Below are 26,705 nucleotides of genomic sequence, written 5' to 3'. Positions count from 1 at the left end.
AATGTGCCATAGCAGCAGAGCAGCTAGGGGCCCTGGGGGCTGGGCCATCCCAGGGTTGGCAGGTGGTCAGTCACCCCCGGGGCATTCCCCATACTGTAGCACCGTGTACACTTGGGAAAGGAGACATCCACCAGTCATCTCAATTTAGCGTGGCAAGTTCAGACTTGAATCCTGCTCCTCCCACGTCTCCCCCGTCTCAGCCCAGAGCACCTCCACCCTTCCTGCTGCTCAAGCCAAACTTTGGAGCCTTTCTTGACCCTTTCTGTCACACCCCACACCCCATCCATTAGCAAGTCCACAGGGTCTGCTCTCGTAGTAGCGATATATCCAAATTTAATCACTGCTCAGCACCACCACGGTTCCCAGCTTGGTCTATACCATCGTCATCTCTCCCCCGCACCGTTGCAATGGCCTCCTAGCTGGCCTCCGTGCCCTGCCTTTGTTCCCCAGTCTATTCTCATCATGGCAGCCAGGGTGAGCCTGCTAAAATGTAAGTCAACGTGTGCTCAAAACCCTCCAGGGGAATCCAGCTCACTCAGGGTGAAGGGCAAAGTCCTTATACCATCCAACACAGCCCTACCTGACCTGCCCCAGTAAACTCCTCACCTACTTCTCTCCCCTCTCACTCACTGTACTTTAGTCACACCAGGCTCTTTGGCGTCCCCTAAAAATACCAGCCATGATCCCACCACAGTGCCTTTGCACCTGCTCCTCCCTTTGCTTAGACAGCTCTTCTCCAGTTATTCGAGTGACTTGTCCTGGCATCTCCTTCAAGTCTTTAGTCAAATGTCTCCCTCTCAGAGGCCTCTCTTGATTATTAACACTATATCACCTCCCCATCCACCCCCAAACTGGTGCACCTGTCCTGATCATTCTTACAGCACTTATTGACAGGTACCTGACATACTGTATATGTTACCTATTTTGTTTATGTCTCTCTCCGCCACCATAATGTAAGCCCTCCGAGTACAGGGACTTTGGTTTCGTTTATTACTCTATTCTCAGCGACCAGAACAGTGCCTGATGTCTCGTAGGTACACGATAAATACCTGTTGCACCACTTTTGATTTGCTTTCCCTCCTTCCCGGCCTCACTCTTGCTGCCCTGCGATTGCACCCGCGCCCCCATCTCCCCGGCAATGATGCATAAGCACATAACGTTTGACTCAGGCTCTGTTTTCTGGAAGACCCGGGCTACTATAGTAACTTGCTATAAATCACACAGTCGGTAAGAGACAGACCCAGAATTCAAACCCAAGCAGGCAGCATAACTCCACAGCCAGAGAGCCACCATCAATCCTGCAATAACGGCCACCGCCATTACCATTACTGTTCCTCCCTGGAGGTTTACCTGCAAAGGCTCAAGACAAGTTAATAGTTAAAAAGGGTAGATTTCCTCCAGTCTCTATAATTCTACAGCCCATTGGTGTCACTTTTACCTGGCAATAGTACTCTTTGTTGGGACAAAGGAAAGATAGAATCATTTCTGGTTGGCAAAGGCGTGAACATACATGGAAATAAGAATTATCAATGAGCTGGTCAATTCATGAAATTTATACTCAAAATTTTTCTTAAGGTTACATGTAATTTTACAAGACCATTCATCATAGCACCAAGCCTAATAGTCCTTAATAGAAAACAGTCAAATAACAAATACTCCAGTTAATTTCCCACAGGTATAAATTATGCAAATAGTCATTTATATCTTCATTTACAATAGTCAATAAATAAGAGTGCATGTTCATACAATTTTTTTTACAAAGATACCTTTTTTTACAAAGCTACAGCTATGTATGTACTAAATAGACAAAATAGTTCTTGTACTACAAAATAACATTTTGCTTTTTTTTCAATAGTTCTCTTAGAGCTCTCAGTAAAAATATTCAGACGTTATCAATTAAGTCCTGCCATGACATTACAAGAAACTGTAGCATTAAATCTGTTAAACGTATTACAGACCTTGAAAAAATAAATACCTATCATCATCCAATACAATGCGCTTTGAACAAACTCCTGCTTCCAGGTTTAATAATTGGTCCTGACCATGTAGGGTAGGGAACAACCATCCTTCCCCTTTTACTCTTTGTCTTTGGCTGACGTTACCAACACCAACGCAAGTGAAGTGATGCAGGTAGCTAACTTAGGGTGCAATTTCAAGGAGACAGGGTCTCTGCTTCATGGCACCCCTTCCCCCAGGCCCACTCCCACCCCAGGGACATTCTATACAAACATGCCAGACTTTGGCTTCAGGGATCCAGTGCTAGAATGCAAGCAGCCTCTGATTCGAGTGGAATTTCTGTGCCTATCTATTTTGAGTCTATGAAGGGACGGGGGAAAAAGATGGGAAGGATAGAAAGGTCCAGTTGTTTACATCTATATATGCCTGCAGCTGAACTTGTGAATTTCAAAGAATCCAAGAAAATTGCCTCGGATGCTGACTTAATTTAAGGCGACCAGTTTAGTTCTGGGAGTCCTAGGAAGCAGATCTCCCACGTTCTACTCCAAACGTTCACCCCACACCTGCAACAGACTACCTTTTATTTTACCAAACCCTTTCCAAAGGCGCCTTTCTCAGATACTAAAGCCGGAAGCCATGCTCTAAGCTTGGGAATTCACTTACAAACGCAGAGGTGCATTTATTCTAAGCAAACAGGCCACTTACTGAGATTTAAAAAAAAAAAAAAAACCTAATTTGCTAACCTTTGGATTTTTAAACCTAGGAAAGACTTTTAAAAAGAGGTCTCCCACCTTTCCACCCAGAGAGGTAAATGAATTATTCACGGTGTCACAGCAGGTGGGCCGGAGCTAGGACCTGGGGTCCTGATGACCAGGCCAGTGCTATCCTACTTTGGAATAATGTCAACTCTCTAGGTTACAGACACTTTCAGTTTCCTTTTTTAAAAAAAAATTTTGGCTATACTGTGCAGCATGTGGGATCTTAGTTCCCCGACCAGGGATCGAACCCGCGCCGCCTGCATTGGAAGGCGGAGTCTTAACCACTGGACAGTCAGGGAAGTCCCCAGAGTTTCCTTTTAAAAAGTGTTTCAGGGACTTCCCTGGTGCCACAGTGGTTAAGAATCCGCCTGCCAATACGGCGGACACGGGTTCGAGCCCTGGTCCAGGAAGATCCCACGTGCCGCGGAGCAACTAAGCCCGTGCACCACAACTACTGAGCCTGCACTCTAGAGCCCGCCAGCCACAACTACTGAGCCCGCGTGCCGCAACTACTGAAGCCCGTGTGCCTAGAGCCCGTGCTCCGCAACAAGAGAAGCCACCGCAATGAGAAGCCCGCGCACCGCAACGAAGAGTAGCCCCCGCTCACCACAACTAGAGAAAGCCCGTGCGCAGCAACGAAGACCCAATGCAGCCAAAAATAAATAAATTATTATTTTTTTAAAACAAAGTGTTTCAATCCGTGCATGACATTTAGGAATGCAGGCATGTTGCGGCTGTCCTCATAGCAAAGTCTTGCAGAGAATAGGCTATTACGGACTTCCGGTGGGTCTAAAAGAAGTCTGAACTTTTGCAAATGGAAAACAAACCTATTAATAGACACTTTTCTATTCCTTTCTGCAACAATGCAAAAATCACAACTTTTCAATTCAAAACCAAGGAAAAATAATGATTCCTATCTCATAGGCCGACCAGTTCTAACTTCCAAGTAATCCACGGTCTCATCCCTGTTTTACATGTGCTCTACCCGGCACAGTGAGATTTGCTTTTTGAAGGGGGAAGCCTCACTTCCACCCTGAAAAGCACGTGTGAGAAGAAGCGAAGAGAGACTACCTGGGGGCATTAATGAAAGTCATTCCATCTTGGATGTTAGACACTGAGGTTATGCTGTTAAAGGCCCTTTAGACGCAGTCATTTTGGTTGTCAATTTGCAACCTTAGCTTAAAACCTGAACTTGGGGTGTCCTCAGGCATTTAAACATCTTTTAATTTATTTTTTAATTGAAGTAGAGTTGATGAACAATATTAGTCATTTTTACCAAATGAGGATGAAGGAGATATTTAAGCAGTGTTGATATGGGGTGGGGGTCAAAGTACGCAGAAACTTGGGAAGGGGAAGAACACCAGGTGAGGGTTTGCAATGCGACTGCTAAACCCGCCCAACTCTGAGATTCCCACCCACGCTTGCCAACTAGGTCAAAGTCACCAACAATGCGAACCACATTAAGGCATGACTTACTTTCTAAGCAGCAAAGTCTAGGGTGGAAATCAACGTCTGGAAGGAAGAGCCCTATGATCACGGCTCTGCCACTTGCCAGCTCTGTGACCTTGTTATCTTTCCTTCTTGTGTTTTAGCTTCCTCTCTGCAAGAACCGCCTCCCGTGATGGTTGTTAAGGGTCCAGTGAGTCCGCGGGTGCACGCTGGCTTCGGCTTCCTCTTGTAAAAGGCATGAGCTAGGTTTGAGAGAGCAGCTGGCAAGATGGAGGTGGATTGGAGAGAGGCTAGAAGAAGCGATGGTAAAGTGAACGAACTGAAAGGACGTCTAGTCAAAGCTCGGCGAGGAGGTTCATGCAGACAGGGAGCTACTGAGCATTTTACGACATTGTAACAAGCTCACAGGGAAGCTATTATTCACTCAGCAAATACGTACTGAGTGTTGATTCTGCACAGGTGCTCAGAGAGGTAATTTGCCCGGTCATCCAGATAGCTGGAGACACAGCTGGGACCTGAACCTAGATCTGGCTGATTCCTGAACCTGCCCTCTTCCCCTATTCCATACAACCTCCTGGAGAAGGGCGAAGGGAGTGATAAAAAGAAAGGGGTGGTGGGGGGGGGGAAGTTTCAGTTAAAGAGATTCCTGCTAGGTGAAAGCTGGCCTTGACACCTAAGTGTCAGGGATCTTGAAGTTAGCAGGGGGATCAGGGCGGTAGATCATTGAGTGGTGTGTGTATTTAAAGCCATGTGGTCAAACAGCGTAAAATACTGGCTGTCTCCTTCCCAGAAACGAGGATATTTTTCTGGCTTGTTGGTGCTACAGCCCAGGGCTGGGTTTTCATCAAGGTTCTCAGAACGAATTATAAGCACCTAAGTCGGTCTTCCCGCCGCTGAGGGGTCCGGCAATTCCACAAGAGTCACAGGGGCCCCGGAACTCTGCTGACCTCTGCTGACCCTAGGGAAGGAGGGGCTCAGAGCCTCCAGGCCTTTGCCCCTTCCCAAGCCGGTCGCGCCCACGAGGGGTGGAGGACTTTGAAGGCTTGCAGGTCACTGTGGTGCCATCACACGTCAGAGCAAGCAGGGCCAGGGCTCACCTGGAGCCTGAAGCCACGGGGTCTGCATGAGATGGGGATGGAAGATTCCGGGTGCAATACGTGCAGAGTCCACGCTTCACGTGTATTGGGCTCACTTCCCTGTGCTGACTATTGTTCCTCAACAAGGTGCCTGACAAGAGGCAGAGCCGAAAAGATCTACGGGACTCAACATCCAGCAAAGAACCCGTATCTCATTTCTTGGCTCCCTGACACCGGCTAACCGCTCAGGCAAACTCCGCAGCCATTTCCAGCAAATAAGCGAGTTATCACTCACGCCAGCTCTCAGCCTCCAGCTGCTCAGCCCAGGTCAAGGCCTTCATCCTGAGAGCAGCTGCACGGGCCGGAGGAAGAGCCTGCTATTCGGTGGGGACTCCAGACGGCAGCTGCAGCCCCAAGACGTTCAGTCTCTCCCCAAAGGCGGTTTCAGCAGAGGTGATGCAATGGCAGGGCAAGAGAAATAACACATCTGGACCCGGAGGGTTTCGTGGGCTCTTGTTTCCTGGCCAGAGTATCACTGGGAAGGTTCTGAGGAGTCACGTTGATCTGAAACTCCCACATAGACCACCTCGGGGACTTGAGGACGTGAACAGAAATTGCTGGGAAGGTCTCCAAGCCAAAAGGAAAGAGAGGCCGTGGCTCCAAACAGCAGTGGGCCTTCTGGAGAGTTAAGAAAAACCGAGCTTGCATGAAGGAGTGTGTCACAGGACTGCTCTCCAATGACACGACCACGGAAAGAGAACAATTCTTAACAAAGAAGCCACCATGAATTCTGATATTCAGAGATACATTCCTTCCTTGTTTCCTCTGGCTCGTGTTTGAGACATCAGCTCTGTGATGCTCTGAGACCCTGGTGACGAGGGAGGTGCAGTTTAGCTGCAGCGACTGGAGGCTGGAGTACTGTAGAAAACTTGGCATCCAGACGTCCCTCCCGAGGGCACTAACTAGCAGTGTGACTAGTCATTTGTCCTTCCTGATCGTCAGTTTTCGCATTTCTGAAATGAGGCACTAGACCCTTACGTGATCCCTAAGGCTATCAAATAACCTATCATTTATGAAGATCGACTCCACAGGCAGGCAGCCTCCAAGTCTTCTGCCTCCTATGAGTCCGACCCTCACAAAGAGCAGGCTACTGCGTGGGAAGGGGAAGAGAGAGCTGGGGAAACTCCGCGGAACCCCAGAAAGGGAGAAGCAGCCTGCGCCCTGTGGCTTCGGGGGGGCACGGAGTGGGGTACTCCCTGGTTCCCAGTCCTGGTGGGAGCCCCACTCCCTACAGAGGCCGGGCTCGGCCAGGAGGAACTGCTCACAAAGTTCCAAACAGCCATCCCACAGAGGGAGCTGCCAGTTTGGTCGCTGGCTGACACTACCTGTTTCCCAGTGAAGTGACGGTGGCAAAGAAAACCTAGAAAGGGCATGACTCCTAGACGCTGGCGGGGGGCAGGAGCTCTAAGATAGTTGTGTCTGGGCAGGAGGTGGAAAGGAGGGAAGGAAGGAGAGTCCTGTCTGTACTGGGGCATCCAGGGGGAGCCCCGGGAGCTCTCTCGCCTCTCCTCACCTGGCCCAGCATTATGGGAAGGCACCCGCAGACCACGGCTCAGCGGGACTCCGGGCACGTTCACAAGCGCGTCCACAGCGCAGCGAGCCACCTAACAAGCAGGGAGAGAGCAAACGTGGGACCCGCCATTCAAGATGGTGTCTTCGCTGGTGAAACCCCAGGGAAATAAGAGCAAAGGAATGGAAGTGATGGAATCATAAAGACCAAGGGATGAAGAGGAGATGACAGCAGGCGAGAGATGCCACCCCATTTACTGCAGGGGCAGGACTGCGGGAGACGGGGGCAGGGCCGAGCAACGCCGACACCACGCACCGCCCGTGCGGAGGAGAGACGCCAGCGCCCAGCAGCGCCCACAGCCTGCTCCTCGCGGGGAAGCGGAGGAGCTCTAACCCAGGGACACGAGGCACAGCGAGGCGGGAGCGATTCAGCGAGTCTGCACGCCGACTGCGACGAGATGCCAGCTCAGAGCCCGGAGGCGGGCACTCAGATGTGTGCCGGCATCTCCGGGTACGGCCCTCCAGTCCGTGCACGGCGCAAAGGTGCTTGGTTAAGGGGGCGATTGCGAGCTAAAATCTAGCCCTTACTCTTGCTCCTCGAGCCTTTCCCCGGAGAAAGAGGCAAAAGGTGCCTTCTGCCAGTTTGGCCAAGCGCCCATGGGTGGCTTCTGCTCAGAGGGGCACCTGTTTCCAAGTCATCCATCCACTCAGAGGGAACGCCCGTTTTGAAATTGCATGAGGGCCCCGCATAGGCTAGCAGCAGCTCTGCGTATGTCCCTTTATCTCAGGCAGGAGAGAAGCGGAAATATCTCTAAAGAAACACAATGAGAAAAGACCGGCAAATATTGATATGTGTGGTCCTCCCATGAGGAGTCCAGATGCCCACCTGGTGGCCCTACAGAAAAATCCACCAGCTGACGCACAGAACTTCCTATCCATTTTGTGATGTATCATTCTCACACACGAACCGATCCACAGCATCACTAGATATCTGAAGAAAACTTGTCACGTGAAAGAGAGTGTGACTAAGAGAAAGGGAGCTTAGAGGAAATAAAGGCAAAACAGAGAGCAGAACAGAACTTCCCCCAAACCCCACTACCATGAACGTCCACAGAGAAATAAGTTCTGCACCCATGAAACAAGAACAGGACACTATAAAATGTTTTGGAAATTAAAAATTCATAAAACATTCATCAGGTATATTGAGAAGATAAAGCTAAATAACTACCTTTGAAAGCAGATCCAAAAAAAAATTAAGAGATGAGAAATAGAAAAGATAAAAAAATATTAGAGGTCTAGCCTGGGAAGTCCAACATGGGAACAACAGGTGGTACAGAAAGAAAGAATGTAAACAATTACAAGAAAATTTAAGAAGTTTCTCATGAGAACCCAGCACGAGGTACACCATCAAGGGTACAACACCATCAGGACAGTTCAGAACACTAAGAATGAAGGGATCTTAAATGTTTCCTGGGAGGGTGGAGAAACCCAAGTCACAGCGAAAGGCCTGGGAATCAGAATGGCATCGGGAATCTCAACAACCACGATAGGGGGTGGTGGGAGGGTATTATTTTCCACCCACAATTCTATATCCAGCTACACCTGGGTAAGGGCAGCATAAGGATATTTTAAGTTACGTAAGATCTCAAAATATTTACAATAATATTTACTTCCCAGGTTCTTTTCTAAGAAAGTTACTGAGGAATGTGCCACACCAAAATCATCATCATCAATCATCACCATCCAGGAGGGAGAAAAAATATGACGAGAAAGGACGTGTAACTATAGTACACTACTTGGCTCACAAGTAAACAGTCCTCATATGCCCACAATGAAGAGAGATGTACCAAGTAACACATCTAACTACACTGGAAAAACAAAGCATGGTATGGGTAAGAGCAAAATCCTTCTCTACCACAGTAGGAAGCCAGTAGATGTTTCTAGATTAATTTTTTAAATAAAAGAAGTATAAGCATGTTATGTAGAAATGAGAAGGTAAATATTAGAAGAAACAGCTAAAAGAGGTGAAAGTGTTACTTCTAGAGAGCAACCCATAGGGGAGTGCTAGTTTTCATTAAAAATCTTATCGTATTTGTTTCTTTTTAAACTATGAACATGTATTACTTGGATAAGAATTAAAAATAAATGCTTAAATAGAAGCCATGGAGTGGTTTGTCCTCCAGGCTTCTTACCCACCTTCTATATCTGACTTCTTTCACACACGCCTGTAATCATGTGAGATTTATTTTTTTTTTCTTTTTAAAAAAAATCAGTTTGCTGCCACCCTGAACCAAATGCCTTTCAGCCATCTTGCCAGTAGATGGTTTTAAACAACATTATACTCTGTAATGGGTGAGAGAAGAAACCTGCAGAGACTTTTCTGAACAAGGTCTAGACCCGTAAAATGAAATGATTAACGTTCGGGTCAGCTCTTCCCTGGCTTTTCAAGCATCTAATTTAGGTGAGGACTGCATGGTGTCCAGGGTTATAAAATATCACATACATAATCTTTTATTATCTGTACCTTTCAGCTTTCAGTGATGCCAGGGAGCTCACTAATTAGCTCATTTTCCATGGGACACTAGGCCTTCGAGATGGAATCGCTCCAAACTCCCAAGAGCTTTCAGCTGGGAAGGCTTAGATTCGTTCGTGGAGAGAAAGCAGCCTATAGCCAGAGTGGGTTAGAGGCCAGGCTTTGGCTGTCATTGACTCAAATGCGATACATCGATTCTTTTGGCCATGCTGGAATTCTGTAAACTTGAGACCCCCTGCTTGAAATAAGCAAATCCCTGCCTTGCTGAGAGAGAAGCATGATTCCTGGAGTAACAACAAAGCTGGTGTGTCAGCTGACAAGCTGTTAGAGCTGTCGAGGGTATTCCAGAAGGAACAGGCAATGAGCCTGAAAGTGAACAAAACTTCCTCATGGGAAAAACACGAGAAAAAACAAAGGTCGGTGGTTGACCTAAAAATTTTGGTTTTGTTTAAATGAGGACATTCTTATCTATTCATTTTATTATTTTTTTTTCCAGGACACTCATGGGCCCAATGGAAGTTCCCAGAAGAGGGGACAGCTCTGGATGGGGCATCAGGTGGCCTGGGTACACTTGCAAGTCCGCTCCTGGTTGGTTGTGTGATCTTGGTCAACCAGCTCTGCCTCTCTGGGTTCAGCAGAGGAGATGCTGTCTGAATGCCTCTCCTGACCTAATAGGCTGTGGTTTTATAAGTCCCACCATATCCACGCTTTCTGAGGGGGAGGACAATGGAAGGAGGAAGTAATACACAGGGACGCATGGCCTGCATCTTGACAGGAAGCAGGGAGCAGAGGGAGCCCAGGGCAGAAAGAAGAAGGAAGGGCAGGTGGATGCCTCTGTCCTCTCACCACCTGCCTGTTCTGGTTACTTCTCAGGGTGCTTTCCAGAAACCCTTTTCCTTTTCAAGAAACCCATCATGACTGACCACAAAAGATGCCCGTGCTAAGACTCGCACTCTGAGGCAGGTGTGCACAAAAGCTCTCTCGGAGCAGGAACATGCTGGACCACTTCCTGCTCTAACATCAGTCGGAACTCATTCTCAGCCAGGCCACTTCAGCATTCCTCCTCGGGGCTCTCGGGGGCTTTTTTTTTTTTTGACAGTGCCCTGCGGGGCCTTGGGTACCAGCACAGATGCCTCAGGAGGCACGAGCGGAAGCTGGGAGCTGCCTGGGCAAAGCGAGAGGGATCCCACGCCTTGCCCTGTGTCAGCCAAAGCTCTACTTTTCATGTAGCAACTAGGCTGGCCCCTGGGAATCCACTTGAAAGGAGGATTCCACAGGTGGGAAAGGTTTGAAAATCACAGCTTTACCTCAGTTCAATCAATGTAAAAGCAAAATTAAAATGCATGCCCCCCACAAAAAAAAGAAAACGAGGGTGAACAAACGTGCACTGCAGCTCACGACCTAGCCTTCACTTTCCTCGAACTTTGCCGTTCATGGATGCCCATTGCTGGACCCGGCAGCTCCGGGCTGCCCTGATATCCCCCCAAAGAAAACGACCAATCACCAGACCACAACAGGTGCGCGGACCCCCAGCACCTCCACTCAGACTCCCCTCTCAGAGGAAAGTAGGGCAGTTCTCTTCCCAGTGGGGGTCTTCCTGAGGCATCCATCCTATTTCTCATTGCGAGGCGAGAAACTCAGGTCCATCTGGGACCTTAAAAACCAGCACGTGGGGCGAGCTAAGACCCAGTTATGAGTATTAGTCACAAAACTTAATACCTGACAGAGCAAGGCACGCAAACAGACGCACCCAAGGGTCTGGCCACACACCTGAGTGTTGAGTCCATAGCCAAAGAGAAAAGCGTGCTTAGGACTTACAGGAGAAAAAGGAAACATGAAAAAGAAAAGTGGAGAGAGGGAGTCTTAAGTTTCCTCGGAGGCCCTCCACCATCTGCAGAAGTGCCCCATCCAGAACAGGCAGTAAAAGGAAGTAAGAAGACTGCCCACCCCTGGCCAGGATCCTGTCTTTTTATTATGCAGACGCACGCATCAGAGTCCGCTGATGTCCAGCTGGGGGAAGAGCAGCAGGCAGTAAACCAGGAGCCAGAGGAAGAGGGTAAAGTATATCACGTCTGCCTGCCGGACGAACTGCATCAGCGAGTCGCTCTGTGGGCTGTGGATCTCTTGCAGCCTGGCTTCGCCCGAGTTGTTGGCCTTCCTGCAGGAGGGGAGACACACCAAGGCAGTCACAAGTGGGTCCCCAGCCCAGTGGAGCCCCCTCCCTCTCTGTACTCCGGCCTCACTGCCCAGCTGGAGAGCTGAGGGCTTCCCAGTGAGGTGCAGAACCAGGCGGAGGGCTGGGTCCGGGGGTGCTTGGAGCTTTCAAACCCACTCAGTTCATCTTCACAGCGCCAAGAGGGAGGAGCTGTTGGCCCCGTTCTGCAGAGGGGCATATACTGAGCCTCATGGAGAGGGGCCCGGAGGGGGGCTTGCTCAAGGCCATAAATGACTTTGTGATACAGCTGGGACCTGGACCAGGTCTACACCCAGTCCAGGATGCTCTCCCTCACACCGCAGTGCCCTTAATGCAGAGTTAGAAGCTGATGGCTCTTTGTTCCTCCCTAGGAATAGAGGGGACTTCCTAAGGAATCTAAGGAAAGAATCGGAGGTTCCCTGATGACAGATCATTTAAAAACAGCCATCAGCAACAAAAAGGCACACCTCCGTACCACCAAGTTTTGGTTTTGTTTTTGGAATCTAACCTTGCAAATAATTACCAGATTTTGGTCAAATGTATCTTTCTTCTCTTATTTCAACAGAAGGTAGTGCTAAAGTGACATTTTAGTTTTGCCTGGTGGAGAAAGCCCAGAAAGGGACTGTGCGGTGGTGACAGGAAAGGGTCAGAAGCCATAATCTGATTGCAGTTGGGCTTGGGGGCCTCTGCTTGCAGATGCATTTGTAGAACCCAGAGTGTAAGCTTCTCAGGGTCATTTGGGGCTTCTCGGGGTCATCAGGGTGATGGAGATTATGAGAAGTGAAAACTACCTCCTCCTCCCTAGACCATCTCCTGATACAATGAAAGGCCACGCCAAGAGGGAATTAAACCTTTGCCCTGGTCTGGAAACCAAGCGATTCCCACGCAGATAACAGACAACAGACAGAATTTCTTTCTCCTTCTTAAAACTGTTTTTAGAGAAATTTTAAACTGTGTATTTTTATTGCAAGGGTAATAAATGCTCAGGAAAACACGACTGCACTTCTCAACCTTGCAGGTTCAATGTTCAAAGACTCTATATCTCATAAAAGCTAAAAGTACTATTTTCCTATGAGGATGTCAAACCTGGTGGAAAACGTGAATTAATATTTCCATTTTACGGCAGGGGAGGGAAACCAATCGTGCCTCTTTTTTTAGTAGCCAGACGGGTGGACTTGTAAAGATTACACTCCTGGGTGTCGGGCAATTTTCAGACAAGGTCTCTCCATTCCAATAATCTAAGTCCTTCCAAGCCAATTCAAATCCGTGGCAAATATTTTTTTTTTAAATCAATTAAATTAAGTGATTCAATAACTTTAACAGCGATAGGGGCATGTCAGAGTTGTCAGAGTTTTAGATTTCTCTGCCTGCCTATGTTCTAAACGGGCGGCGTTACAGCTATTCGACACTCTTAGTCTAGGTCATTTAGTTCTCCAACAGGAAGAAAGACTTTCACAGACATCCTGGCATGTTTGCATTCCCTCTTCCCGTCTGTTCTGATGCCATAAAACTGTAAACTCAGCTCAGTGAGCCTCTGAGTATTGTACCTGCAGTGACGACACAGAATGAACACAGTTGTCAGGGGCTACAGCGTTTAGAACACACACAGTAGCCTGTCCCTACCTCTTCTGCCTGGCTCTGTCTCGGAGGGCCAGCTTATACCGCTGGGTCATCTAAATACAGCCACAGGCTCATGACCCAGACCTGTCTTTAAACCGAGTCATGTTCTGAACCGTGCCCTGCCCATCGACATGAATTCGTATCTACTTTCCCTTCCCACTCATATTCAATTTCCAGTCATTTTTTCCGGAACGGGTGTTTTCTTGCACGATCTCAGACTATTCATACTGTTATCCAACACAGCCTTGTAGGAAATAGCCACCCCCAGAAGGTAGGCTGCATAGTTAAAGAAAAAAATATCCTTTTAAGCCCCACCAAGCTTGGACTACTGCCACCTACCTGGTTAACATTCGGTTTCTTCTGTCGTCCAGACCTGCTGCGTTCCTCAACTGGTCATAGCTAAAATGATCCTGCAGTGAAATTTATAAACAAAACCCCGCAACCCAATTAGTAAAGATGAAATCTCTGAAACAGAAAATGCAATGATTTTAGACATACAAAGTCGAGCTTGCCATGATTTTCTCAATCTTGCGAACATCTAGTTCCAAAGTAAAATGACTATGCAGTATTCTAGGTTATTCCCACGGGCGGACAGAAGGGTCCCCTCCCCCATGACAACCTGAATCAGGGCAAGCTGTGGATCCCAGGGCTTTGGGTCCCAACACATCCCCAGCTAAGTGGTTGCAAAGACGAAGCGAACCCTCGGCTTACGTGGCACCTCTGTCTTTGAACGTGATCTTTCTGGACGTGTGTGCGGGGGTGGGGTCGTGGACGCGTTTGTTATGACAAAGATGCCTTTGGGCTTTAAAATCATCACTTTATTGACATCCCCTATTGCCCAAACTGGACATCTGATTGGACTATGCTTAGTGACAAGGTTTCAATTCGCTTGTCTTCTATCCCAAAGCATAGCTGTTGCACGTCAGTAATTTCGAAGCTCTGGGCTGGGGAGGAGGAAGGATGGAAAGGAATTGATTAGCAGGGGCCGGATGAAAGAAGAAGAAATTCACATACTAACCGATTCCAAAGACCTATTAGCATGTCGTCGAAAGTAAATGCTGGAGTCACTGTGACTTGTCCTGCAAAGTAAACACACGTTTTGAATTGGTGCCACCAAGAACTTCTTGCTGCCCCCATCCCGAGGCTGCCCCATGGGGATGTAGGCAAGCTCCGATTTCTGACCTAGTGATGGAAATGAGACATGGTATCCAGTAGACCCACTCGGGGTGGAGTGTGTTTACAAACAGCAAGATGATATGAAAGGGACACACTGAGCCCGCGTCAACAAGAAAAAAAAGAAAACAGTGAGAAAGAATTTCAAATAGAAAGCAGACCACATATTCTTAAAAATCATAGGATTTGGGGGCAGGAAGGGATCTCTTTCTCTAAGTATCCCGAAGTCTTGGGACTCACCAGACGTCCTCTGCAAGCTAAAGTCAGAGCTGGCCTGAGACCTGGGACCCGGACTCCCTTCACAGTGCTCCGGACTGCCTAGCTCTTGGGTGGACCACCTCTTCTCCTTTCATACACGAGGAGGCTAATTTTCTGACTATATCTTTGAGGCGGATGTGTTTCTCTGATCTTCCAATAAAGCTGGCTCACTCAGGGCTAAGGCAAAAAGATACCCAACCAGAGGCCTGGGCTGTCATCCTGGCTCCTGGTTGATTAACTGGCAACCTTGGTCAAATATTTACATCTCTGACTTTAGCACCATCCTTACTGCCTTGGACCCAAACTCGTGGGTGAAGCGGTCGTATTAAAGTCCAGCTTCCATGCGACGGTGATAAATGGTCCCCTCCACGCATACGCAGTCCCTCCCTTCTGATCCTGTAAGATGCTTATAAACGGCTAAGTTTGGTCTCCACCCAGCCTGACCGGAGGTTTTCAGGGGCCAGAGACGGCCAGCAGAGTCTCCAAAGGCTATTACTTTTCATACCCCACCCGTACCTACGGTTCAGCCACCTCTCTGCTCACCGCCAGTTTCCACCCAAAGCTACTTGGAGCGAGGAGAGAAGGCAAAGTTCAGGTCCTTCTGGTTTTTCTGGTTACGGGCAGGTCTGATATCGGTTGGGGGCGGGAGCGGGGGCGTGGGGGGTGGGGGGAGGTCAGTGGGGGAGCCCAGGTGTGAAGAATGAGGACTTTGCCTGAATCTGTTTCCCTTGCTGTCCAGCCCCACCCCTGCGTCCCCCATCCAATCAGAAACCGAAAATGGGGTGAGTTCAGAGAGTAGCTTCCCAGCTCGGGCTCTGGGGTGAGAAGTCGTTAATAAAATACCTGGGAAGGACTTTGTGCTCACAGGTGTCTTCTTCCAGGTCATCGGAGGAGCCAACAGTTCCGGGTGCTATAAATATTGAACTTTCTACGTGGTCCACATGTTTTCTTTTTTCCTTTTTTTTACTGCCGATCGGTTCTTCCATTAGCTTTTCTTCTAATGGGTGTGCTAAGTTTTCCGAGTGTGGAAATTCCTGGGACTGAAGGATATGACAACCAAACGCAAATCAGAATTTTATGCTGAGACGCTGAGTGCGTGACACCACCCAGCAGCGCCCTGCTCCACCTTGACTCCGAGGCCCAGCTAGGGCGCCCCTTCCAATCCTGCCTCTTCCATGGGTTCCTTCCAGCACAGCCCACCATGGAGGAGAAGCCCACCCGAACCCGTGCTCCCTGTGCAGAGTTCCAAATGCTCCAGACTGATGGATCGAAAATAGCATGGGTTGTACAGTCAGTAAGACCTGGTTTCAAATCCTGGCTAAGTCGGCTATCTGACGTTGAGCAACTGACTATCTCTCTGATCCTTGATTTCCTTGTCTGTCAAATGGGTATAATGATGATCAGCCTCTTACCACAGTGCTTCCTATAAAGGATGTCCCTCACAGTGGACAATGGTTGGACCCGTCACACAACCAGCATCCACTTACACAGAGGAACAAATCCGAGAGGCCAGGTGGGCCAAGGGGTGTGAAGGTGGCTCCTGCGTTTGGAGAGATGAATCTTCACTGTGCTTTTGGCCGAAGGTGGATGGTAGTACCACCTTTGTAGCATTTATATGATAAGGAAGATCTTTGACCTCCACCCGTCCCCCCAGGCACTCTGAAACCCACCAGCGACGCTCCCTCCCACGTGAAATCGAGAAGCGTGAGAATTGCTGGCAGCACCTCTCAAGAATTCTCACAGGGGCTGGAAAAACCTGCTCAACAGGTGTCCCAGTAAGAGGATCAGGGTGGCCTGGCCGTGCAGCCCAGGAGAACAAAGCTCCCTGCCGAAATTAAACCCGCTCTCAGCAATCTGAAAGGCCAGTTGCTCCTCCATCATCATTGAGCAAATGCTACCTTTTCTGAAAGATGAAATGAGGAGAGGACTTATTTTCTTAAAGACTAGAAGCAGAACTTGCCATTTTCTAGTCCATTTAGAAGACAGTTTTCTCTTTTCTTTGTAAAGAAGGGCCAGGTGTCAGAGAAATTCTCCACCCCCTGTCATCCTCTCTGCCAGGAGGCAAGTCATCCTGGGCTGCACCCCTTCCCCTCCACCGCCCCTGCTCACCGGCAGGGGTCAAGGCTAGGGCTATACTCGTCGGGAGCCCACGGCAAGGTGTGCTTGGGCGCTGTGGGCACCTGCTCCTCGGACGCCTAACCTGCGCGCCCACAGGCCACGCTCCATCACCGCGGGAGGGGAACTTAGGCGCTCATTAGCCATTCTAAGTCACACAGAGGGGGAGAAAGGCAACTCGGGCTCTCCCCAACCCCAGTCCCCTTTCTTTGGTTCTAAAAGAGCTTTGGGGCCTGTAATAATCCAGAGAATCACCCCAGTTGCTGCTGCCAGCCCCCAACCTGGGGACCCCGAGACCTGATGTCGCTGAGGGGCATTTCTCACGCCGCCGGATCTGCGGGTCTCCCACAGGACAAGCCTGCTCTGACAGACAGCAGACAGAGGGCTAGGGGCAGGGGACAGGACTAGGTTCCTTGCCCCTGGGCAGAAGGGGAAGGTGGCAGGCAGGTCTCTTGCACCTATGGAGCCACCCAGCCCTCTTCTCCGGCCGAAGACGGACAGAGACTGGGTGCTCGGCACCAAAGGATAGGTCCGACCACACGTGGCTTCTAGACTGTTAGTGCCAGGGAACTCTGCTGCCCCCAGTGCCCGGGCAGCTACTCCCCACTGCCTGGAACTGGCAAACCCATAAATGATGCTACCACTTCCGGCCCGTCTAAATCCTAAATGTCTTTCGAGGCTGTTCAGATTCCCCTTCTCCTGCAGCCTCCCCGGGGCAAGGCTTTCTCACTCCTCCAAGCACCTCTGGGCCTCCGCTGGGTCCTGTCCTGACTTTCCATCACCTCAGGCTTTAATTTACCTGCCCTCACCTGATACCCCAAGCGGTCATGCAATGCACCTTGTTTCCTGTCCGGCTGGCCTCCGGAGCCCAGAGATTAATCCATTACAAAAGCTCACTCTCTCCCAGGAGAGAAAATCACAACCCACGAAAGTGTAGCCGTCCACTAGAGAACCGTCAAGAATGTTATCACTAGAGATGGAAGAGTGAGCGCTCTGCCTGGAGAGGGGCTGGGCAGGCTCCCGGGAGGGGATGCTGTTGCCATTGGGCTTTGAAGATGAGTAAGTGCTCGCCAAGCCAAGTGCGGGGAAGGGCGTCCAGATGGGGGACCCGCTCCAGCAAAGCCCAGAGGCAGGCTGGGAGGCAGGGAGGAGGTGGGCTTGTCCGGAGGGGAGGGCGGGGAGAGGTACCCAGAGGGGCATGCAGTCAGGGTTCCCCACACCCTCTCCCTGCTCACTCTGGCGGTGGGGGGCCCTCTGAAGCTGCTGGGCCAGATGACATGGAGACAAGAGGTGGCAGAGGAGCACGTGACCAGCTGTTCCGGCGCAGAAGTGCGCGTCCGCCCTGCCCTGTTTACACAGCCCACTTCTAACCACCGGAGCCAAACAATCGTGCTCAACAAGCAAAAGGCCTTTAAAAATCAAGGCTGGAGTCCAGTGTGAGGCCTGGCTTGGTTTTCCCAGGCTGCCGCGGGATTGGGGGTAAAGTTCACTAAGTGCATGGTAGGTAGAGCTGCGATTATGACTTAAAATGCTTTCTGCTACTACTGTGCTGGACCCTCAAGCACCTGAAGCATGACCTCATCTGATTTTCTTGGCAGCCTATGGGCAGGGCCCAGACTAGGGGGAGGCCAGCGAGGCACCCAGGGTGCAAAATTGACAAGTGTTCCTCTCGGGTGCTAACCCTGACCTTGCCTGAGCCTGAGTGAGTGTCTCCTTAAATTCTGGACCTGGGATGCTTGTGAGGGAAGCTGCCTTTCTCTATTTTATGGAGGAAGAAGCCGAGCTTAGGAGAAGTACAGAATTCCCTGCTCAGCGCTCCCGAACCCGCAGTCAAGTACCTGCTGGCCCTGCACGGGGACACTCTCTGCGGCCTCCCTTGGCTGGTGGTCCTCCTGCGGGGATGGGGGACTGGGTTCCAAGGCTGGTCTGGCATCCTCCGCGATGCTGGCCTGGGGGTGGTGCTTGCCCGGCCCGGGGAAGCTGCAGCTGCCCTGGGAGGCCTCATCCTCCCCGGCCCCCAGGTCCGGCAGATACCCCTCTGGCTCTTCGAGGTCCACTTCTTCGTTCTTCAAATCCTCCATGCCTTCTGCATAAGCCTCCAAAACCGCAGCCAGGGGAACCTCATAATGTGGGTAGTAGAAAAGGTCATGGGGGATGATGGAGATCCTGGAGAGCGGTGGAGACGGCTCGAAATCCAGGCCTTCTTCGCTGGGGCTGCGCAGGGTCTCCAAGCTGACGCTGCTGCTTGGTGGACTGGAAGGCAATTCTCCCCCAAGGCCCCGTGGCCCCTCGGCTGCCCCTTCCTCCTCACCCCGACGGTGTCGGGGGGACTTGTGCTTGGCCTTTTCGTACACTTCCGGTGCCTCCTCAGGGGCCAAAGAATAGCCTTGGTCTTCTGGTCCAGGGTCCCTGTGAGGTTCTTGCTGGTTGGGCTTCACGGGGGGCTCATCCAAATCTGTCTTCTCGTGGGCAGATTTACCTCTCCTTTTACACAACTTCTCAGCACGATCCTCTGACACCTCCTCCTCGGCAGGTTTCTTCTCATGAGGCGAAGGAACCTCGTGGAAAGCCTGGCTGGTGGAGGGAAAATCTATGAGGTCGCTGTCAGATTTCGAGGCTGTTAATGGTATGCCTTCGAAAGAGTCTTCCTTATCCATAGCTTCTATAGTCAGCAGCTTAACCTTGATCTCCGTGGAATCGGCCACGATGGTCTCCTCTCCCAGGGATGAGGGGGAACGGCCCTCTCCCCCTGGGCTAGCTGCCCTCTCCGACGCCCCATTCCAGGAGGGAGAGGTCTGGGGAGTCGGAGGATGACTGACCTTACCATCCACTGAAGACACGTCGCTGGGGGCCTCACTGGAGGCTGCTTCCAGGATCTCTGGGGCCTCCTGTTTCAGTGTTTCCTCGGCAACCTCAGCTGCCAAGACCTGTCCGTCCTGCTTGGACGACTCCTTGGTCTCTCTTGGGCTTCCTTCGAAGCGAAGGTCTGGACTGTAGAAAGGGTCCCTGCTGCAGGAGGCACCCTTGTAGGTGTCAGCCTCGAAGTGCACAGTTTTCTTGATTGGCAGAGAGATGGACCTCTGGTTGTCCTTTCTGGATGATAAGATGGAAGATTCTGGAGCCAGCTCGCCGGTGCTGTTGATCTTCCCTGGGATCCCCTGGAGAACCTGGTCAACGATCTGGTGCATGAACTCAGAGGAGCTGTCTGCCAGCTCCCGGTTGGTAACGCAGGGTTCCTTCACGCCCTCAGGCTTGTCACAGACAAAGACTTTGGAGGGTGGCGGGTGGCTCGTTTCGTGGTTGACGGTGTAGGCACGCTCCCCGTTCTCAGTCAGAAGGAAGACGGTGCTCTCTGGTTCAGAAGGAGTTTCTCTGATGCGAACGAAGGTGGATTCAATAGGGGCTTCTTTGTCGGAATCCACAAAGTCCTCCTGCCAAGAAATACAGGGCAACGTGAAATCAGTAGAGCGTCTAAGTGTCACGTACGTAGCGTCCCCTCTCAAAACACAAAAACCAAAGTGGAAAAAGCACTTCAGAAGGAATGGAAGTGTTCTGATGTAGACGCAGGCTGGCAAATGGCTATTGTTCCTGCTGAAATGTGAGAACACACCAAAGTTAAAAAGAATGCGTGTTTTTAAAGCTATGGCTGCAAAGACATATCAATGAGCTGAACTCTGGAGAAGGAAGAGCCCTTCCTAAGTGAGCAGAGATTGTCAGTGATTTTATACCTGTAGGCCACAGCCCGGTCTGGGTATGGACAGGAGAGCAAACTCATCCGAGGTGAGGAAAGACCAGCTAAATATTTATTGATCGTGTGGGCTGCCGTGAGAGATTGAATCTAGAAGGGGCCCAAACACAAAACTACTTCTCTTCATATACGAATTCTCCCACACAGGGACTTTTGCTAAGTAAGATGCAGCTGAATTATTCACAATAGCCAAGACATGGAAGCAACCTAAGTGTCCACCAACAGAGGAATGGATAAAGAAGATGTGGGGTGCGCGCGCGCACACACACACACACACACACACACACACACACACACACACTGGAATATTACTCAGCCATAAAAAAGAATGAAATAACGCCATTGACAGCAACATGGATGGACATAGAGATTATCATACTAAGTGAAGTAAGGCAGACAGACAAAGACAAATATCATATGATATCATTTATACATGGAATCTAAAATATGATACAAATGAACTAATTTACAAAACAGAAACAGACCCACAGACATAGGAAACAAACTTACGGTTACCACAGGGGAAAGGCAAGAGAGGGATAAATTAGGAATCTGAGGTAAATATATGCACACGACTATATATAAAATAGATAACCAACAAGGACTTATTGTATAGCACAGGGAACTATATTCAATATCTTGTAATAATCCATAATGGCAAAGAATATGAAAAAGAATATATATATGTAACTGGATCACTTTGCTGTATGCCAGAAACTAACATAACGTTGTAAATCAACTACACTTCAGTTAGAAACAAAAAGATGCAGCAGCTGAGAGCAAGGGCTGAAAAGCAGAGAGCATTCTTGGTGGTACTGCAGAGCTTGGCTCCCAATGCACTGGTAGGGAGAGTGGATTGACCTCATTATACAATTACTTGAAACTGGAGGGCTGAAATTAAATAAAACTGCAACAGAACACTTATCAACTCCTGAGAAGGTCAAAATGATCAGCTCCTCATTATAGGTCCTTGTTTGGGAAAGGGCTATATTCTCTGGGGGAAAAATGTCATCTACCTCAACTGTACTGCTCTTTTATACACCAGATTTGGCATAAAATTAAAAAAAAATTAAGACACAAATAAGCAAGAGAAGAGACCCATAATCAGGAGAAACAATAGTCATTAGAAGTAGACCCAAAGATAACTTGGGGTTAGAACTAGTAAATAAAGAGTCTAAAATAACTGCTTAACCTATACTACAAGAAATACAAAGGTTTTTCTTCAGGCTGAAGGAAAGGATCACAGATGAAAACCTGGAGCTGAAGGGGGGAATGAAAAGTACCTGAAATGGTAAATGTATGGCCAATATAAAAGACTATTTTAAAAGTTTTCTTAAAAAGTCTCCTGTTTAAAGCACAAATAATAACAAAGCATTGAGGATTAAAACATATGCAGAAGAAAGCCAGTGGCAATAACAGCACAAAGGAATGGAGAAGAGGTGAGTGGAATGAAATAGTTGCCTCTATAAAAATATATAAATATGCATTTTATTTAATGTTGTATTATAGTAATCCAAAGTAGACTGAGTTATGTTCAAGATGAATATTATAACCCCAAGGAAAACTACTAAAAAGATAAAACAAGGAGATGTTGTTTTAAAGCCAACAGAGGAGATAAAATGGAAACCAAAAAAGTAATTGAATAATCAGAAAAAAAAGTTAGAAAGGAAGAACAAAGGAGCATAGAACAGATAGGAGCAATACAAAACAACAATCAAGATGGTAGATTACATGAAGTAAATGGTAAAAAAAATACACTAATAAAATGACACACTAATTCCTGTCAGAATGGATAAAAAACAAGACCCAACTCTATATTATTTGCAAGAGACGTGCTTTAAACATAAGCATACTCTGAAAGGAGAAAGATGGAAAAAGATGGATCACACAAACACTAATCATAAGAAAGTTGGTGTGGCTATATTCCTGTCAGACCAAGGACACTCCAAGACAAAATACAATAAAAATAAAAATAAAATGATGATGTCATCAGGAAGAGACAAGAGTCCTAAATGTGTATACATGTATGGCAGAGCTTCCACATGCATAAAGCAAAACCTGACAGAACTAAGAAGAGCAACAAATCCACAATCATAAGTCAGAGATTTTTTTTAACTTTTCTCCCTCACACTCATTGGTAGGAAAAGCAAAAAAAAAAAAAAGTCAGTATGTCTATAGGATATTAGAACAGCATATTAACCAACTCAACCTAATTGATATTTAAAGACTCAATGCTTTTACTGCACAAGACACATTCTTTGCAAGAGCATATGGTACATTTACCCAAATAAACCATATGTCGGGCCATAAAGCCAGGCACAGCATCTGGTATGCGGTCAGGGCTTAATGAATGCTTACTGAAAGGTACTAAACTCAGCTGAATTGTTAAGCTTAAAAAAACAGCGGTTGGGCTTCCCTTGTGGCGCAGTGGTTGAGAATCTGCCTGCTGATGCAGGGGACATGGGTTCGTGCCCTGGTCCGGGAAGATCCCACATGCCGCGGAGCGGCTGGGCCCGTGAGCCATGGCCGCTGAGCCTGCGCGTCTGGAGCCTGTGCTCCGCAACGGGAGAGGCCACAACAGTGAGAGGCCCGCTTACTGCAAAAAAAATAAAAATAAAAAAAAAATAAAACACAGCGGTTTACTGGGAGTCTAGATTAGCTGGGATGGCTCATCTGTATTCCCCTGGGGGTGTAAATGGACTGTTCTGTGGTGATGCACTGTGTTCCATGAATCAGGATGACCTGCTCCAGGTATCATATCTTGTTCAACCTCTCTTGCCCCAGCCCTAGTCTCTGACCCCAGCACTGGGGAGATCCAAGTGTCAGATCTGCTGAATCCCGGCTGTGACCTTGACTCACACAAATATCAGCAATTTTAGTTAATTTTAAACTCTGCCTACACCTTAAGAGCTCAGGGCTAATAAAAGCCCTGGTGCCTAGTATTTCAGAATTTAGTAATGGCCTATGAAGATTAAATTACAAAATAATATCACCACCATGTTCTGTGCATCAACTGCTGTGCCACGCACAGGAGTAAGTACTTTATGTATCTATTTATTCTTCACGTTAACTCTGAAATGTGGGTCAACTTTCCATTTTACAGATGGCATCTCACATGCACATGTATCAGAGAGGTTAAGTAAGCAGCTCAAGGTCACACAGCTTCAAGTGGAAGAACTGACATTCCAGCCCGTGGAATGCCTGCTTCTAAAGCACCCTGGAAAGTGATCTGTGGGCCAGAAACAGATGGGAAACACACACATAGGTAGGGACTGGAATGAAAGCCACATCCTGGGGAAGACCCAGTCTGGCTCTTCTGAACTGTGCAAAATGGGGTCTCAGTTTCAGCATATGTTGTAAGGAATCTAAAAGCCTGAACTTTGCAACCACAGAGAACTGGGATCAAACCCCAGCTCTGCACCTGGTAGCTGGGCAACCCTGGAGAGCTCTTTAAGCCTCTTTGAGTTTGTGTTTTTTCTTCTACGAAATGAAAATAATGATACCAAGTTAAGTGGAATCGCAGAGGTGGCAGTCAGCCCAGAGACACAAGGGATGGTTACCTGACAAGCCTCCAGCTAAAAGAGCAGCCCATGCTCCCTGCAAGTATTAGCTCTTTATGCTTTTTTCTTTTTTGTCTAGTACGTCTAACTACCTGAAATGATGACATGTTTGCTGACTTGTCAACTGTTTTCTCTATTAGAACAAAGCTACAAAAGGTCAGGGACCTCATCCATCTTGTTTATTGCTAAGTTCCCCTGAGCCAGCCGTAGGTGTTCAGCAGATTTCCAATAAATCCAATAAAGGACTGTTGTTATCCTTGTAATCACTGTTATTATCATTTGGGGCTTATGCATGGGTTGGCTGGAAGTTCAACAGAGCCATGACAACTTCTAAAAGGTCTCATTCTGTTCCAAAAAATCTGTCACCAAGTATACTCAGATTCTGAAAATAAAAAGGCATGCTTTTGCTTGGTCATTGTCTATGAGAATTTTTCACATTCTGATAAAATCTGGTAGACTGCTAAAATGTTCCATCTGACATCTAGAAAACCAAGTAGCTGATTCATATTACGAATGGGTATCTCTTCTAATCTTAATAAAGTTTGGGGTGGGAAGAGGTTTATAAGAGGTGTATCTAACTTCCCTCTCTGCTTTTAAATGTCATGCACGTTATCTATGATTTTGAAATGAAAAAGTGGCAAAGCAACACTCAAGGCACTTGAGATCGAGTTTTGATCCTTACGGCTGCAACACAGAACAACACAGCCCGAACCCCAAGCTTCATGTGATGGCCAGCTGATGGAAATGTATGGTTTCTGAATTATAGGTAAGCAAAACAGACATACGGCTTCCAACTCCGGGAAATGTTCTAGAAACTGAGCCACGTAAGTCACGATGGACTGCTCGTCTGGCGTGTCAACCATGATGTCTGTTAAGAGAGACACGGGAATTAGAAGGACACGCAAAACACGGTTTTTATTTATTTAAAACATTTTTAATTAAAAAATTGTTTTCCAGCTTTATTGAGGTATAATTGACAAATGAAAATTGTATATATTTAAGGTGTACAACATGATGGTTTGACATACATACACATTGTGAAATAATTCCCACAACCAAGTTAATTCTCACATCCATCACCTCACAGAGTTACCTTTTTTGTTTTTTGGTTTTGTTTGGTGTGCTGAGTAACCTTAAGATCTATTCTCTTAGCGAATTTCTAGTACACAATACAGTATTATTAGCTATAGTCACCATACTGTATGTTAGACTCCCCAGAACTTATTCATCTTATAAGTGAAAGTTTGTACATTTCCCTACTTCCCCCCCCCCACCTCCAACCCCCAGCCCCTGGTAACCACCCTTATACTCTCTGGTTCTATGAGTTTGGCTTTTTTAGATTCCACGTATAAATGAGATCATGCAGTATTTGTCTTTCTGTGCCTGGCTTACTTCACTCAGCATAATGTCCTCCAGGTTCATTTGTGTTGTGGTAAACGGCAGGATTTCTTTCTTTTTCATGGCTGAATAATATTCCATTGCACATACACACAGCATTTTCTTTATCTCTTCATTCACTGATGGACGCGTCGGTTGTTACCATGCTTTGCCTATTGTGAATAATGCTGCAGTGAACACTGGTGTGCAGATATTTCTCCAAGACTGCAATTTCAATTCCTTTGTTTTTGGTTTTTTTTGTTTGTTTGGGGGTTTTGGGGGGGCTTTTTTTCTGCTTTGGGGGGGTTTTTGGTCATGCAGTGTGCCTTGTGGGATCTTAGTTCCTTGACCAGGGATCAAACTCAGGCCCACAGCAGTGAAAGCACTGAGTCTTAACCACTAGACTGTCAGGGAATTCCTGAGGTGGTTGGGTTTTTTTGTTTTTTTAAAAAAATTCATTTCCTTTGGATATATATTCAGTCGAGGGTTTGCTGGATCACATGATTGTCTTATGTTTAATTTTTTGAGGAACCTCCATGCAGTTTTCCATAAGAGCTGCACCAATTTACATTCCCACCAAGAACACGCGGTTTTTACATGGGATCTTGGGATGCTTGATGGCCAAGGATCCCACAGACCAGGGAGGTTTTCTCTCTTTATTGTACACTTCAGGAAATCTAGGCCCAGCGAAGGGGAATGATTTGAGTGAAGCCTCGCAAGTGGCTGATGAGCGGAGAAGGTGGAATGAAGACTCCAGCTCTCCTCGTAGCCAAGATTCGGTTGTTCCCGGCTGTCTTAGTGCCTCCCTGCCAGCAGCCAGCTCGCTGCATGCCCCATCAGCGAGTCTGTTGAGCTGGGACCCTCACACACTGCCAGAGAGAGCCCTAAATTAGCCTAATCCACATGGAAAGCGATTTGACAGAGATAACCAAATGCCCTAAAAAGGTGTGTACTTTCTAGCGGTGTGATTCCGCTGTTGGGACCTGGTCCTGGAGGAAATAATCTGAGATGCACACTGAGCCTTAACCAAGAAGATGTTCATTGCAGCATTATATATAAACATGAGTATTCTGAAACAACCTTGATGTCCACCAGTAGTAAAGCGCTAAGAAAATTTCGGTGCGCCCACTAAATGGACCATTATGCAGCCAGTAAAAATATGTAATGAAGACCTCCTATCAGCATACTTATGTCACAATTATAATGTTAGGTTTAAAACCATACATACAAACAAACATACATACAAAACCATACATACACTGAATGGTCCCAATTAGGTAAAAAAATTTGTAATTAGATGTCAGGAAAAATACTGGGAA

At 47.9% G+C, this 26,705-nt stretch overlaps 1 protein-coding gene across 2 annotated transcripts in view; it reads right to left on the bottom strand.

Moving 5' to 3' along the window:
- Positions 1 to 1,859: 1,859 nt before the first annotated feature.
- CLMN (calmin) overlaps positions 1,860 to 26,705 on the bottom strand; it is a 117,119-nt gene continuing 92,273 nt past the window's right edge. For both annotated transcript variants that reach the window (XM_059059312.2, XM_067027825.1), the window contains 6 exons: positions 24,795 to 24,877; positions 18,540 to 20,132; positions 15,430 to 15,626; positions 14,174 to 14,234; positions 13,495 to 13,565; positions 1,860 to 11,499 (listed from right to left, as the gene is read on the bottom strand). In XM_059059312.2, coding sequence (XP_058915295.1) covers positions 11,331 to 11,499; positions 13,495 to 13,565; positions 14,174 to 14,234; positions 15,430 to 15,626; positions 18,540 to 20,132; positions 24,795 to 24,877 — 2,174 coding nt within the window. In that variant the 3' untranslated portion in view covers positions 1,860 to 11,330. The remainder of the gene's footprint in view (positions 11,500 to 13,494; positions 13,566 to 14,173; positions 14,235 to 15,429; positions 15,627 to 18,539; positions 20,133 to 24,794; positions 24,878 to 26,705) is intronic.

This window comes from Kogia breviceps, chromosome 3 (assembly GCF_026419965.1).
Source record: "Kogia breviceps isolate mKogBre1 chromosome 3, mKogBre1 haplotype 1, whole genome shotgun sequence".
Taxonomy (NCBI): Eukaryota; Metazoa; Chordata; class Mammalia; order Artiodactyla; family Physeteridae; genus Kogia; species Kogia breviceps.
Note: the sequence above shows the minus strand (reverse complement) of the source record. Positions and strands in the feature narration are given on the sequence as shown.